Source organism: Simochromis diagramma, unplaced genomic scaffold (assembly GCF_900408965.1).
Source record: "Simochromis diagramma unplaced genomic scaffold, fSimDia1.1 OVJJ01000610.1, whole genome shotgun sequence".
In the NCBI taxonomy this organism is placed as follows: Eukaryota; Metazoa; Chordata; class Actinopteri; order Cichliformes; family Cichlidae; genus Simochromis; species Simochromis diagramma.
In genome coordinates this window covers 653,095-669,904 of record NW_024387063.1, presented here as the reverse complement: position 1 = coordinate 669,904, position 16,810 = coordinate 653,095, and the positions used below count along the sequence as shown (strand labels likewise).

Below are 16,810 nucleotides of genomic sequence, written 5' to 3'. Positions count from 1 at the left end.
ACACACAATGGACAACTGTACCCTCAAACACACAATAATAACATGGACTGAACCACCACTCAAAACCACTAGCACTTTATATAGCCTCTGTAGAAATTATCCACATCTTAACTGCACTACTGTATAATTCTGTGTAAATAATCATTCTGTACAATACGATAAATTTTAAATCGACAACTGCTTATTACCTGCATAGTTCACATTTCTGTATAACTGTATATCTCATATTTCTGTACAGTTTTTCATATTTATATCCTGTTCATAGCCTGTACATAGCTTGTACTCACTACAGCCTGTACATACTTATAGTAATAGCATATTTATAACATACTTCATACGTGTACATTATAACATACCACAATAGACCCATTTCTGTAATATACTCACATATCTATATTATTGCTAATATATATTTGTAATATATCTATATCATGGCTAAAGCACTTCTGGATGGATGCAAACTGCATTTCGTTGCCTTGTACCTGTGACATGTGCAATGACAATGAAGTTGAATTCTATTCTATTCTAGATATTTAATAATACCACCACTTTCTCATGAAATTCTATAGTTTGCCTTTCAGAATCATGGTTTGTTTATTTTAAAAAGGCACAAAGAGTTCCTTTACATCAGATAACTTGTGATGGTTTATAGATATCATGGGCAAAAATCAGGAAGGGGTACAGACAAGTTCAAAATAATGCGCTACATGGAGACAATCTATCGCTGACCTTTTATCTGTCATCTATAGCATTTTTAAGGTGTCTCACAACCTATGAGTATTTGTGAATGTTTTTTTTTTTCACACCACAATTTTTGGATTATATGTCTAATATATAGCACATATTTATTACATTATATCATCATTTTGTATTCAAGTTTGCCGCTCATGATTAGGTGGTGGTGGGGGCTGAACTATTGTCCCACTGGCTGTTCTGTTTTATATAAACTCTCCTTTACACCTTTCCTTGACCTCATTGTCATCAAGGCCAATGTAATGTGATTGGGAAGGGTTAGGACTTTTCAACTGGAACCTGGTACCTACATGGCTTTTAAACACAGAGAAAGGTTCAGATACTGACCTTTTTTTCCTCCCATTTCATGCAAGCATTTACTGCATGACGAACATTCTTGAGCATGCAGCACTGCATTAAGGCTGATCTAAGAATCTTGCCCCACCAACTTCAACAAGCATGTTGCCTTTCTTACTGGGATTAAGTCAGGTAAGTGGAATTCTTGTTGTACAAATGCCTTCAGATACATGTTCAGAGAAACAACTTACTATAAAAGTTAACTTGAAAATCTATGCTCCTGTGATTTGTATATTTGTCTGTATTATATTGTTGCTATTGTTGTGCTTGCCGAATATAATTCATTTAATATTTTGCATTAGTTTCCTCTTTTGCCATATGACAAGCTTGGAAAAAATTAAAGAGTTTAAACAATTGAGTGTTTGCATTTCCTCGAAGCTATTTAGGCGTGTACAGGTATGTTGAAGACCCTCTTGTATCTGGACTTTGTCTGCAGGTATTTGTCCTACATTTTTAGATGCACAAGCCTATAATTAATACCATAGAAGTGGTGCATGTACATTAGCAGTTGCCGCTCGTGTAGCTTGCGTTATACAAGAGAAACTCCACATCCCTTTCTGTATGTGTGTGTATGCGTGTGTGTGTACAACTGCGTGCATGTGTGTTTGTTACCAGCTCTCATCAGGTTGGGTGCGTTATTTGAGGGCTTCCTGCTGCATCCATCTGCCTGAAACTACCAAGAACCGAACTGTCACTGTATTTTTCATTGTAAGTAGTCGCGATTAAATAGCATGCAATGACAGTGTCACAGTAAAACACGTAGGTATAGCCTTAAGAAGCTTTGTGCAGAAAAGGGTGGTAGCCCGTTAGCTGCTGACATGCTAACTTTACTAATTTTTCGCTAGCTAACGCAAGCTAGTAAACTAGCCAGGTTAGCATTCTATTTGAGCGTGGGGGCGAGATTTGATTGCTGCTTATATGTTATGCTAGAAACGTTGCCAGCTGCTGTTATATTCAGTGCTCCACTTTTGTGTTTTATTGGGCGTCGAAGCTTTTTTTGCATGTATAAAATTGTGCAGATTTCCGTGTGAGACTCGAGCGGCTAATATCAACAGCTAACGGTAGTTAACGTTAGCTCGTCGCTGTTAACCTGCTCGCTTTTAGCTGGAGGAAACGTTAGCTGGTCAGTCATCAATTTAATCGAGCTATTAGTTACACATTTAGGTAACAAGTGCTATTAATTATCCACCCATATTGCCTCGCTATTCCTGCGCCTGTTTAGCTCAATCAACGGTGTAATTAATTCTGATGTTGCATTACCGGCCACCTACTGTGCAAGATAGCCACATATACTGACCCGGGGAACCATTGGACTCGCGCACGGCACGTGCTGTCGGTTGACCAAAACAGGTGTGCCAGATGATGCACGCGACTAATTTGATGATGGGTTATTAGCTGCTCAATTGTTACTCAGCCACCTTTCGTTACGGCTGGATTAACTAGTTCCAACACGAAACGAGTCACTGAGAACAATATAATTAAGGGCTAGAGTTGAGGATTATTAGTATAATTTGTGAATGATTTATTTTAAAACATGAAATTCTTATTAATATCTGCAAAGGTTTAAGAAAATAAGAAAAAGGGGCATTCCATTCAACGACTTTTAGGAAAACATTTCAGGTTTCCTCTTTGTTCAACCCCCAAACAAAGAATGTTAATTTTGATTAATCTAATGTAAAGACAAGTTCTGTGTTTTTTATATTTGAGTTGCAATTGAATAAATTAACATTTTTGACATACATATATTATGTATATATGTATATATAAACACAGTAGTGTTTTTGCACTACTGAAAACTTTATAAGTGCTTAGTGTATAATTGTTTTTGTTATGGTTTATTTCAGCAGGTTTTAACAGAGGTTAACGTTCTGGTGGAAACAGCCACTTGACATTGCCCACACTCAGGACATCGAAGGCAGCTCCTCATACCTTTAGGCATATCAGAGAAGCAGTTTGTAAACATTCATCAGACTCATGACTGTTTGAGAGGACACGGCCCCACCGTGGCCCATGCACTGTATCCATTTCCCTCCCTGTCCTCCTTATCCCTCAAGCTGACGCAAAACCCCAGACACCTACCCCCCCTCCCCCCCCCCCACTCCCATCCGGTTCCCAGTGACTCGCCTCCTCCTGCCATGGTGTCCGGCACAGAGACCGTGCACTACATCCACCTCCACAACTCCAGCCAGTCAGTGCTGGAAGCCCTTCGCACACAACGGCGTGAGGGCCTCTTCTGCGATGTGACCGTGCGAATACATGATGCCTCCCTGCGTGCCCACGCCTGCGTTCTGGCAGCCGGTAGCCCCTTCTTCCAGGACAAGTTGCTGCTCGGTCATTCTGAAATCTCTGTTCCGCCGCTGGTGCCCGCTGAAACCGTGAAGCAGCTTGTAGACTTCATGTACAGTGGCTCGCTGGTGGTGCTGCAGTCACAGGCCCTGTGCATCCTCACTGCTGCCAGCATCCTGCAAATTAAGACGGTCATTGATGAGTGCACTCAGATCATCTCTCAGAGGAAGGCAGCAGCAGGGGCAGCAAGTGCAGCAGCAGCGGCCGCCGCAGCTGCTGCTGCTGGAGGAGGAATGCTTGGAGGAGTCCTCCCTAAACAAGAGGAGCGTGGCGGGGGGAAAGGGAGAGAGAGTGGCAGCAGTGGAAGCTGTTCTGTTAGTGGGGGTGGGGGTTACGCCAACTTCTCTAATTTCATGGCTGAATGTGGAGGTGGTAACATGGCCGGTGGGTTAGGGGGTGCCAACGTTAGCGTCAGTGAGAGCGGCCCAGGCCCAATGGATCAAGCTAACACTGTAAGCCTGATGACACTTGGAGACATGGGCCCCGGTGCCATGTGTGGTGGTGACGCGATGGGCACCGGGGGAGGTGCAGTCCTCATGAAGCAGAGCTCAAGCTGTACTCAGGACGTAAGGTACAAGCTCCGAGACCTGTTGGCACAGACAGCCAATGGAGCCAGCACAAGTAGCACAGGGAACCTCTCAGCGGGCTGCAGCTCCGGCGTGGCCAGTGTGGACAGCATTGGCAGGGACAGCCTCCGCGGCAACACAACTGACCTCTCTGATGACCTTGTGGGGATAGACCGATACAGCGAAGAGGAGGACTTGGATGGGAGAGACAGGGGAAGAGATGGAGATAGAGACAGGGGGGCGAGCCACAGCCGCAAGCAGAGGCAGCCGCTAAGACTCCAGGTAGGGGGATAAGGGGAATGGTTGCTATGGTTACAGTTTTCAGGCATGCAGAGCTGCAACGTTTTCGTTTTCTTTCTTTTTATGCTTTTCCCTCTTCTCACACTGCATTGGCGTATATCGCTGAGATGTTTCTGCACTTTTCACAGTTGGATCTCTCGCCTAAACTTCAGCAGTAATTGCCTTGTTGATAATCTATGGACTTCTGCATATTGACTGTAGGTTATTCAACTTATCAGAACCTGCTTGAAGGGGCTGTAGCTGGGGCATTGGTTGCTCTTATAGACTTTTTGTTGCTTTTTAGCTCCAATACTGATCTAAAGGTATTTCTTTACTACTTGAAATTGAAATGGACCTGTCTTTTTTTTCTCCCTAGGTGCTGGGAGGAGAGGGAGTAGTGGTGAAGGATGAAAGTGTACAGGATGCAGATGGGACTGTCTATGCCTTGGAGGATGGGAGACGAGATCAAGAGCAGGAGGGCTCCCAGGAATCCATGGCAAGCTTTGGACAGGTATGTTAACTCAGAAGTGAATAAAAAAACTAAAATGAAGAAGAAAAAAAAACCCAGCTCACCTGCGCTGAATGTTTCAATAATTTATCTACTATGCAAGGAGAAGCATGGCATTCAGAGTATTACACATATTGCAGTTGTGAAGTGATGGTCTTTGATTTTTTTAGAGAAATATTTAGGTACATTATCTTCCGTTTTGCCTTAGAAAGGCCTTATTGTAGTACATTCGAACTCAGCATTTGTGCCAGAAGTCCTGAAATAAGTAGACGAGAAAACGTGGTGGAGCAGATTTATGCCGCAGCCTGCTGTACCCTGCAGTCTACACAAGGAACATCTGCCACACAGTCAGAAAGATTCAGCCCTGCTTGTCAGTTTTGCTGCAGATTGTCACGTTTGGAGATAAAATCATCTACTCAGTTTAGTCAAAGTCACAGCATGTGATCGTCACTTAACCCAACATTGCTTGAATAATATAATCTTGTCTTTGAGCAATGTGTGAAACGGGCTCTTGCTTTCATCCCTGCAGACATTATTTTTCTTATTTGTCCTCCTCATGTCTATGACGGTTAAAAGGCAATTGCTCTGCTGTGATTGTAGCCATGTTTACATGTAAGATGAGTGCTCAGAGAGAAAGTTTGAATCTGGAGAAGCTCTCCTACTTTTTTCCTCTTGCACAGTGCACCGCTGCTCCCTGCCACTCTGAACGCTCCCTGCTTGCTCACCCAGTGAACAGAGCAGAGCGAGAGAGCTGTTCCTGTTCCATTCGAGCAAGATGTTGTTGCAAAGCAGGAGGATAAAAATATGAGTATGGAAAGTGGTTAAATTTCTGCAACAATAACGGGAACCAAAGCATGACGATAACTGCAGTGAGTGTGATAGATGTGGTTAGCAAGCTGAGATATACATGCATACCCAATGAACAAATATCTGAATAGTGGAATATTTGGCCACAGCCCTAGAATGCGTGCAAAAATGCTTCAGTTGGCCACACGCCACCTGGAGGTGTTATTGCTAGTCATCAGTTGTAAATGATGTCTGATCCCACATTTTTAAGAAAAATCAACTATATATCCAATATATTCAAAGGTCATCTTGGTCCGATATCTCAAATTCTGTGATAAAAATCTGCAGATGGGCCTGTTCTCTGCAAGGACGTAAATAAAGCCTGTGCAGTGGAGTTTCTTGAAGAACTTCCAGTATGTGTAAGACTATCTGTTTTAAGTAGGTTAGCAGTACTAGTGCTAGTACAGTTCTTCACTTCCTTTTACTAGAAGTAGTGTTAATGTTTGACTTCTCTGTCTACCGTGTTACCCTCACTGTGTGTGCTATGGTACCTTTACAGGATGCACCCAGGTTGTTAACAGCTCTGCATGCTCTTCTGTTCAGTCCACCCCAAATCCATACACATGTCTGACTCTCGTAAAATCAAAACATATATTCCACTATGTTATTTCTATTATTATTACTCAGATTTAGTAACAACAGTTTGGGTATTTTCCACTTTAAGAAAATCATGGCCGGGACAAACAGACTAGAATAGCACTCACATGTACAATGAAATTATGGGCTGCAAGTGCAAATCATTGAAGTCCCAGCATTGACATTATTGGTTTAAACATTTAGCACTAGTTACTGGAAACTGTAATGCATGACACTATTGCATCATCACACAACGTGTATCAACACAGATAAGAAGATACCAGACCAGATGTGGGCATTTCGTGCTTCTTTACATTGAGGTGGATCATCTTCCCAGCCAGGTCTAACTACTTCCAGTGAAACTGCTGCAGACAGTCATTCTATGACTGGTTGGACTGTAATGTACGATATCTTGTCAGCATCTGCTCGCCTGCAGCTGTAACATGGTAGACTTATAAACAATATAAAGAAAACTGGCTGTATAGTCAGGTAATGAGGGATGTAGTTTGCCTACACAGAAAGTCTTTTAGTTGCGTAATGTGTGTTACATGAAAAAGATAATCTTGTTTCCTTCAAAGCAATGGCATAAAGGAATGTCTTTTACTTGAACTATATGCCCGTATAGATGACCAAAAGTCTAATTTTAGGTTTGCTTTTACATTCCTTTGATGATATGTGCTGTCTGCAGAGCTGCAGAGATGTGAGCCATCCGACCCTTGAACTGATGGCAAAACAAGCAAAATTTCTCATGTTAAATAGTCTTTTTTTAGCTTGTTCTTTTGTTTGTTTTAGTTTTTTTTTTTTTTTTTTTTTTTAAATCTATGTTTGTTTTTGTGTTTCAGGATTTCTATGATGAGCAGGGTGTGTTTTCAGAGAGTTTTTGGCCCCAGAGTGAGCCCCCTCAAGCCATGGCTTTTAACCCCAGAGGAAGGGTCAATAAACCACTGACTCCACCTCCAACTACCCAGGCCATCAACAACCAGGTCAGTGCTTCAGTCAAATTCACGGGGGGTGTACTAGGAAGTAAGATTAATGGATTAGTGAGCTCTGTCGAGCTCAAAGTCAGAGCTTTCTGTATCACCAAAGTGGCTTTTTTTACCTGGCAACTTATGCTCAACTCGTAACCTGGTCAAGAGCAGGTTGTGGTCAGAGTTTCAGCTTAAAATTGGCTGGACATGCACTAATTGTTTTATTTACAGCATTTTTAAAAAGTGTGTTATACTCTCTAGTGGGGAACATGTTTTATATGTGCAAGTTGTTAAGCCTTACCTTACTAACATCACGAATTAAGCCCTGAGTGCACCTTTCATTTTCACTGGAATGTGCATGTATTCAGAAAAAATGTATCAATGTTTTTATTCTTGATTCTAATGAAACACCTTTTGTATGTATGTTAGAACTAAAAACAAAATGAGTGCAAACCTAGAATGAATCTGTTCACCGTTTTCTGAGTAAACAATTATGCAGTTAAATGAGGAAATAATGAGCAACTTAATTGTTAATGAAAATAATAATTGCTCCTCCACATTTCATATATAAATACATTATTGCAATTGCAAAAGTTACAAAATAATTGAATTGTGAAAATTGAAGCGCCTTAAATGTGAAGCACTAATCTTATTAAATGATGTTTGCATTGAGGCAGGAAGTGAGATGATTGACGGAGAGTAGATTTTAACGCAATGCAGCACTAAGAAAAAACACACACACATACTCAACCAACACAGAACAACAGAAACACAAATAAAAGCTTCAATTTATTGTGATGGGCTGTATATCTTTTTCAAGCTTCAGCCTACACACTTTGATTGACGGGTGTGCTGACTTTGAAAATGAAAATGCAGAAATGGCCTGCATAGACAATGATTTTTTTTTTTTTTTTTTTTTCAAGAATGCAACAAAAAAAGTAAAAAAAGAAAATGAAACAGCATAACATACCAGACTGTAACATACCATTTCTACATACAGTGGGGCAAAAAAGTATTTAGTCAGCCACCGATTGTGCAAGTTCCCCCACCTAAAATTCAAATTCAAATTCAAATTCAAATTTTATTTGTCACGTACACAGTATATTTTCATACACAGTACGATATGTAGTGAAATGCTTGGACAACTGCTCGTGACCTAAAGAAAACAAAAAAGGAAAAGGCTATGAATAAGATAGGAAATAAATATGAAAAATTAAAAAGGGTAAATTTAACTAGGAAGGAATAAAATATAGATTAAGGTTAAAAATGAAATAACTGTACAACACAAATTAGAATGAAGGGTAAATTTAACTGGGAGAATAAGATAAAATATATAAATTAAAGTTGAAAATAAAATAACTGTACAACAAAATACACAATAAAATACACAATATAGAACTATATAAGAATGTATGAAGAAATATAAATAAATATATACACAATAACAGCAGCATATACACAATAACAGCAGCGTGATTTAAGTAATGATGACAGAGGTCAGTAATTTGCACCAGAGGTACACTTCAACTGTGAGAGACAGAATGTGAAAAAAAAATCCATGAATCCACATGGTAGGATTTGTAAAGAATTTATTCGTAAATCAGGGTGGAAAATAAGTATTTGGTCAATAACAAAAATACAACTCAATACTTTGTAACATAACCTTTGTTGGCAATAACAGAGGTCAAACGTTTACTATAGGTCTTTACCAGGTTTGCACACACAGTAGCTGGTATTTTGGCCCATTCCTCCATGCAGATCTTCTCGAGAGCAGTGATGTTTTGGGGCTGTCGCCGAGCAACACGGACTTTCAACTCCCGCCACAGATTTTCTATGGGGTTGAGGTCTGGAGACTGGCTAGGCCACTCCAGGACTTTCAAATGCTTCTTACGGAGCCACTCCTTTGTTGCCCGGGCGGTGTGTTTTGGATCATTGTCATGTTGGAAGACCCAGCCTCGTTTCATCTTCAAAGTTCTCACTGATGGAAGGAGGTTTTGGCTCAAAATCTCACGATACATGGCCCCATTCATTCTGTCCTTAACACGGATCAGTCGTCCTGTCCCCTTGGCAGAAAAACAGCCCCATAGCATGATGTTTCCACCCCCATGCTTCACAGTAGGTATGGTGTTCTTGGGATGCAACTCAGTATTCTTCTTCCTCCAAACACGACGAGTTGAGTTTATACCAAAAAGTTCTACTTTGGTTTCATCTGACCACATGACATTCTCCCAATCCTCTGCTGTATCATCCATGTGCTCTCTGGCAAACTTCAGACGGGCCTGGACATGCACTGGCTTCAGCAGCGGAACACGTCTGGCACTGCGGGATTTGATTCCCTGCCGTTGTAGTGTGTTACTGATGGTGACCTTTGTTACTTTGGTCCCAGCTCTCTGCAGGTCATTCACCAGGTCCCCCCGTGTGGTTCTGGGATCTTTGCTCACCGTTCTCATGATCATTTTGACCCCACGGGATGAGATCTTGCGTGGAGCCCCAGATCGAGGGAGATTATCAGTGGTCTTGTATGTCTTCCATTTTTCTGATGATTGCTCCCACAGTTGATTTTTTCACACCAAGCTGCTTGCCTATTGTAGATTCACTCTTCCCAGTCTGGTGCAGGTCTACAATAGTTTTCCTGGTGTCCTTCGAAAGCTCTTTGGTCTTGGCCATGGCGGAGTTTGGAGTCTGACTGTTTGAGGCTGTGGACAGGTGTCTTTTATTTTATTTTTTTCCTTTTGCGCCTGTCCCATTTGGCTCTTTTGCCATCAGAATTGTTGTCTAAAGGCAAAGAAAGATGCCCAACGGATTTACTTTACCAAATTGACCATCCCAGCCTTGCCGTAATGGTCCATTTGATTCACCTTTTATTGTTTATTTTATTTTCACTTACTGAATACGGGACAGACTTGACTGGGGGAAAGAAGGGGAGAAAGAGAGGGAAAGAGAAACAGCTGAGAAGAGGGACGGGGGAGAAGGGCAAAAGACAAAAACCAACAGAATGAGCAGAAATTTTTTTTTAAAAAAATGCATATATCAATCACCTGGATCACCTGCTGAGAAAGCTTTCTCGACAGGTGTCTTTTATACAGATGATGAGTTCAAACAGGTGCCATTCATACAGGTAACGAGTGGGGGACAGAAAAGCTTCTTACAGAAGACGTTACAGGTCTGTGAGAGCCAGAGATTTTCCATGTTTGAGGTGACCAAATACTTATTTTCCACCCTGATTTACGAATAAATTCTTTACAAATCCTACCATGTGGATTCATGGATTTTTTTTTTCACATTCTGTCTCTCACAGTTGAAGTGTACCTCTGGTGCAAATTACTGACCTCTATCATCATTTTAAGTGGGGGAACTTGCACAATCGGTGGCTGACTAAATACTTTTTTGCCCCACTGTATATATGCTCAAATCAGGCCTTCTCAAAATTCTGATGATGATGGGTTCAGTCACATGTCAGCTCCTTAAATTGGCAAATGGAAACGCACACCTGTCAAACGATTTGTACCATATTTACTGATGGTCTGTGCTAGCACAACGCTCTCTTTAGGCATTTAAAAAATGACGGTGTGTTTTCCAAAGAGGCATGGTGTGTTTTGTGGCTGGAAGGCGTGGACACGGATATTTTTGAAGATGGATTTATTGCATATGTGTATAGGAGTGGAGCTTCCAAGGTGCAATATCTGGGGAGGAGTAGTTTCAAATGAGTCATGCAAACGTGACTTACAGAGGTTTTAAAAAGGGGAAATAAACAAATAAGAAAAAAATGCGCATTCACACTATCTAACCTTTTTGTGGGTTAGATAGTAGTCAGATCCTGTGCTTCACCTGAGTTGTCCGATGTTTTCTGCTGGGCAAATCAACACTGATTCTGTTTCAGCTGACTATTCCTCTCCCGTGCACGGTGTCCAGAGAGAAGCACGTGTGTAAAACCTGCTGTTATTTTGTTAAGATCTGCTTTTGTCTTGCCGCACTTGGTAGGATGGTGGTCATTATTGAAATGAACCAGCTATTGTTTTTATTAGGGGTATATGTAGTTAATTAGTTCTAAATATTATCGACTTTGTTCGGAAATGTTCATCCAGAGCAAATGGTCTGTATCATGTTCCTTCACAGCTTCTGTTCCAGTACCCAGTGAGCCAGTCGCAGCCAGCTCCGTTCTATGTGGGCGGGCCCATGGGTGGGATTGACACCATGGCGGGGACAGAGCCCAGTCAGCAGGCTCCACCCCCAGCACCGATGACCCCAGCTCCGCCACCCTCCACCTCTTCCTGCTCCGCAGGGCCCTCACCTTCCTCCCAGGGATCTGAGACCTCGTTCGACTGCACGCACTGTGGCAAATCTTTACGTTCCAGGAAGAACTACAGCAAGCACATGTTCATCCACTCCGGTACGTTCATGTCACAGTAATTGATCAGCTGCATGTATGTTGCACAAGTGTGAAGAGGACAAAGATTAATTGCATAGTTACGTATGCAGTATTCCAGCATTCACCTCATTATCACCTGCCATTGAGGTCAGCATAAAGGTAGAGACTTGTACTTCAGGATAATCTCTCGAATGAATAGACATGTTTCTATCCCAGAATTCTTTGTATCGTATTAAAAGAACTGTAAAATAAGTATTTTTATATGAACAAAAGGCAAACAGAAAATGATTCACTTGTATTGGCAAGACTGTTCTTGGGGATGGTTTTATAAGCGTGCTTCTGCACATGCCTGGCTCCACAGGTCAGAAACCTCATCAGTGCTCCATCTGCTGGCGCTCCTTCTCCCTGCGGGACTACCTCCTCAAACACATGGTGGTGCACACTGGTGTCAGGGCCTTCCAGTGCACCATGTGCGGCAAGCGTTTCACCCAGAAAAGCTCGCTAAATGTGCACATGCGCACCCACCGTGCCGAGCGCACCTTCCAGTGCAACGTGTGCCACCGGGCCTTTACTCACCGTACCTTGCTGGAGCGCCATGCCCTGCAGCACGCCCACCACGCCCCGCAGACCCCAGGTCAAGGCCAGGGGCGTGGAGCCGACATGACCTCACCTACCAAGCACAGCCCTCCAGCTATGGGAGGGCACTCAGGTATGGCTGGCGCGGCTGGCATGGTTGGCAGTATGGCCAACATGCAGAGCCACGGAGCTTCCTCCACCTAGAGAGAGGGGGGGAGGAGGGGGGGGGGGGTTATGATCCCATTCCTTGAATCAACAATTTGCTCCTAACAGCCTTGTTGATCTTTTGTTCTGATGGAAAGAGCGCCATTTTAGCTTAATACCATTTTCAGTCAGGGCTCCTACACAGGACTGGAACGCCTTTTAAGAAAAAAAAAAGTACTCTTACGGGTATTTTTGAATAGCACAGATATTATGGGAAAATCTGGCTGGAAAAAAAGTCATTTTCTAGAAACCCGTTTGACCGAGTCGTAGCTGTAATTCGTGTTGTCACATCAGTTCCTGTGAGGACTAACCATAAGCTTATAGAGCAATGTCACAATAATCATGCCTTGTTGAATAGCCATGTTTCTTCTTTTGTGTAATAACTGAGACTTGTGTAGGAGCCCTGTTTTGAAAAGACCAGAGAGTCACCAAAGAGGTTAGGAAAACTGAACAGGGTTTGGGAGTGGGTGAGGCTAAGGAAAGTTGTAGCGTTTCTTTTTTTTTTTCTAAGTGGAGGTGAGGGTGGGAGTGGACTAACATTTGGAGTTTTAAGGAGATGCAAGTTAGGGAAACAGGGAAGGATAGGTCGGTCGGTGAGTTTACCAGGTTTCATTCACTTTCAATTCATTTAAATGAAGTTTGTGTCAGTTGATGCAAATTACCAAAACATAAGCATGTAACCATAACCCAATGTGGTTGTCCAATGAGGATGATTCTATACGTAGAATCTTTGAAGCAGCAGATTGGAAAAGTGCTTGAGGGTTTTTTTTTTTTAAATTTAGTATTTAAATGTGCCGCTATAAAGTCAATATTACAGAAAAGGGAAAATTTAAGTAATAAATTGTTAGAAAACAGTGAATGTGCTACATGTGAGCACAGAGTAGGAGAAGCTAACCCAATGCAGACGGCTAGTAGAGGTTTAGCTAGCACTTTAGCATAGAAGCTAACAGATAAATACAGTCTCAATTTCGGCTTTTTTTTCTTATTTGTTTTAAATCATCATTTAAAAGTTTTCACAATTCCATTAGCTATTTTTAGCTATTAGCTATTGTTTAATATTAAAAGCTAATGATAGCATTAGCCACATTTAGCTATGCTAGCATGTATAACAGTTCTTGCAAGGAACAGTTAAAGTTATTTGCAAGCAATATTCAGAGAATTATCACTTCTTTCTCTACTGTTTAACTACCTTTTGTGGTGGTAATGTTTTTGTTTGTTTTTTTTCATCAAAGCCAACACTGACTTTCTTATATAGTTTTATATAGAATAATTTTTTACCTGGAACTTCTACATTTATGGTTTGGTTTAGTGCATTACTTTAGATCAAGTTGGACAATAATAGAAAAAATAATAATTTAAACAATTTAAGAGCACTGATGTTGATTTAAAAATAAAGAATTAAGTGTTGATTACGTGTTGTTCAGCAGCTGAAGTTTATGGTTCTCACATCAGTTCTCAGGAGTAACGTACACATGGGCGCATTCTCTTTAGCAAAACATTTTGCTTGCCTTTTACTTTCAAAACACCCTCAGCGCTTCTTTTTTTCACCCGGTTTTGAGTTTTGCGTATTTAAACTTGAAAAAAAAGAATACACTTACTGAGTTAATTGAATTGAATGTGAATGGAGCCCGGCACTATTCAGGAGCAACCTTTGATGACAAAGAAGCGTGGTGATGAATGAATCGAGGAAGAAGGAAAATAGTCTGAGAAGAGTGAGAATACAGCAGGGAATGGGGAAGGGAGGAAGAGGCGGGTTGTACGATGCACAGCAGTGTGAATGAAATTCACCATCATCCATCAGACCGCTTTGTAACATTTTCCACAGGCGCCACCGGTCGGCACCAGGATCATATACCTCGAACCAGAACGAGCCCCCGATGGCTCAGAGGGACACTAGTTACTCATTTGAAATGTTTGCTAAACATTTCAGCATGTTTTACACACAGACACACACACACACACACACACACACACACACACACACACACACCTACAATTACCTCGGTGGTCCAAAGACAGGCATTATGCTTCACATCTTTTAAGCTACATCAAACGAAGAAACAGTGAAAACTAAAGCTAAGATAGATCCATATACTTTTTAAAAGCTTGCTAAAGTACTTATGTGTAAAATTCCTGTACATCACTATAACGCTCAGTTTGTTATTTGTCGCTCATGTGATTCTTTGATGCAAAAATAAGGCAGAAAAAAAACCAACCTAAAAGCGAAAGAGCCATTCAGAGGAAGTTAAACTTGGATGAATATCAATGACAAATCAGTGACTATTATCAGGATTTTTATTAAGTGTTTGGTTTTGTTTGTCTTTTGGGGCTCTGGTTGATAATAAATGGGAAGTGTTTGTTGCTTAAAAAAATAAAAGCTTTTCTTACAGCACTATAAAAAAAACAAAACAAAAAAAAAACAACTTTTGATGTTTTAGTAAGACTAAATTAATCATAAAACTGTACAATCACCCCTTCAAGTTTTGACCAAGTCGAACTAGTGATAATATTAATTATCACATTAATATTTATTAGGATTTGATCTCTATGCACAGTTAAGTTTGCACATCATGTTACTTAGACCTAATGTTGCTGTCCCCTAAAATATTTGGCCTGAGATTGTTTTTGTTTTCTTTTTCAGTACCTTAAAGGTACATAAAAAGACCTTATGTGTTCCTGCTTTTTGCTCATTTTCCTCAATGTTTGTTAGCTGAAGCATTATATGATATTCAGTAGTTTACTTAAGCTTTGTAAGAGCCTTCTAATTGACATGATTTTATAAGTGAACCTCTCAAAAGTGAGACATTTTGAGCTTGAGAACTTTGCAAGTGATTAGATAATTTGACATTTAAAAAAATCTCTTTAATGTAGACGTCTTTTAAAAAAGTGAATCCAGGAAAGATACAGATTTGGATCCTTTCTGCCTGGGCTTCACTATAAATATTGACATGAAATGTCCCACGTAAATGTGGAAAACGACTGCTTATTTACACAGAACAGTCCTGGCAGCATGTGTTCATTGGCTTCTGAACATTGCAAGTGAATTTGCAGACTCAGTACTTAGTTTCTCCAGTGTTGTGGATAGAAGAAGAGATGCTGGACTGAAACTCCTCCAACTGCCTGTTGGTTATAAGCTATATATATATATATGTATATGTATATATATGTATATATATATATGTATATATATATATATATATATATATATGTATATGTGTGTGTGTGTATAAATGTTAACGCCAAAACATTGGTGCTTTTTTGGAAATCTTTACCTCATTTGATAGATGCCAACACCACGCTGTGGTCTGGGTTTGGTAAATAAGCAGTATTGAGCTGTTTCTGAGGTTTGATCAATCCTCAGCAGTGAAAGTGGTTTTGGTGCATTTTGTCTGAGGCGGACCCTTGTACAGTACTGTATTATGTGTGCTTTGAAGCCATGTCAGCGCATTGTATCGTACTGTGTTATGCCTTTTTTGTTTTCTGTACTTTCGTTTTATTGAGAGGGATGATAATTGTTTTTTCTACATTATTTCTTTAACAGAAGCTAAATATGTCAGAAGAAGAAAAAGTCATTTTATAAAAAAAAAAAAAGTTACTTGTCATTGTAAAACTACATCTTTTATGTATAAAAAGACTAAAGGCATGATTTTAACTTTTTCTGAGAACTTAGATGTCGTACTCGATGAATTAATTGAATTTTAAAAATGAGTGATTTCAAAGATTTCTTTCTCCAAATAAAAAGTCTTCTATGGCTCTGGGCCAGCTGCTCTTTGTGGATCTCAATTTCTTAAAAATAACTTTTTTTTTAACTCCTTCTGTTTTTTTAACCCTAAATGTGTGTTTGTTTCTGCGCATGTCTTGTGGGCAAATATAGATATACAATTCTTATTTTGCACACGCCCTCAGTTCTCTTTGAAACACGAGGCATCAAAGCTGCCATTTGATGTTGGTATTTTTACCCAGGTATCCAGCACTGCTCATCACACAGTGTAAATCATACAGCCCTTAGATGCAAAACTCTTCTTCCATTCAAATCTCCAATTAATTCAATTCAATTTTATTTATATAGCGCCAAATCACAACAAAAGTCGCCTCAAGGCACTTCATAGATACAGAGAAAAACCCAACAATCATATGAAATTAAAAATCAGTTTGTGATAAACTATTAACGTTAAAGAATATATAAAGACATATATTTAATATATTTATAAACTGTCCCTGATCAGACATTGTACATTCAGGTGCTGAGATCATTAGAGGCCATTATTGTGAAAGCACAGTTATCTCTTGGTATTTTGTGTGACCCCCCTCGATGGTGGAATGGGACGATGGTGTCCTGGCTCTTCATTGAGTCTGTATCTTCAGTTTTAGCCTAATTTAGCAACTGTGAATTGCTTGCTTGCTTTATTCTTTGTGATGTATTTTTATGCACTTACTGCTGCTTCGAAGAATACATGGAGCTTAAGCCCTGGACAAAACTTTG

At 40.4% G+C, this 16,810-nt stretch overlaps 1 protein-coding gene across 2 annotated transcripts; it reads left to right on the top strand.

Annotated features, from left to right (window-relative positions):
- The first annotated feature begins 1,680 nt into the window (after positions 1-1,680).
- Positions 1,681-16,092, top strand: zbtb45 (zinc finger and BTB domain containing 45). 2 transcript variants are annotated; one of them, XM_040045234.1, is made up of 6 exons: positions 1,681-1,797; positions 2,934-4,283; positions 4,657-4,791; positions 7,053-7,193; positions 11,295-11,568; positions 11,909-16,092. In XM_040045234.1, exons 2-6 carry the CDS (start codon positions 3,225-3,227, stop codon positions 12,325-12,327), a joined length of 2,028 nt encoding a protein of 675 aa, XP_039901168.1. In that variant the 5' UTR covers positions 1,681-1,797; positions 2,934-3,224; the 3' UTR covers positions 12,328-16,092. The 2 variants fall into 2 exon arrangements, with proteins under 2 accessions (XP_039901168.1, XP_039901169.1); XM_040045235.1 differs by having other exon boundaries at positions 1,685-1,797; positions 2,937-4,283.
- The last annotated feature ends 718 nt before the right edge of the window (positions 16,093-16,810 follow it).

Coding starts and splice junctions, on each gene's coding strand:
- zbtb45 (XM_040045234.1), top strand. CDS start 3,225: ATGGTGTCCGGCACAGAGACCGTGCACTACATCCACCTCCACAACTCC. Junction 4,792..7,052: donor CCATGGCAAGCTTTGGACAG/GTATGTTAACTC, acceptor TTTGTGTTTCAG/GATTTCTATGATGAGCAGGG. Junction 11,569..11,908: donor GCACATGTTCATCCACTCCG/GTACGTTCATGT, acceptor CTGGCTCCACAG/GTCAGAAACCTCATCAGTGC.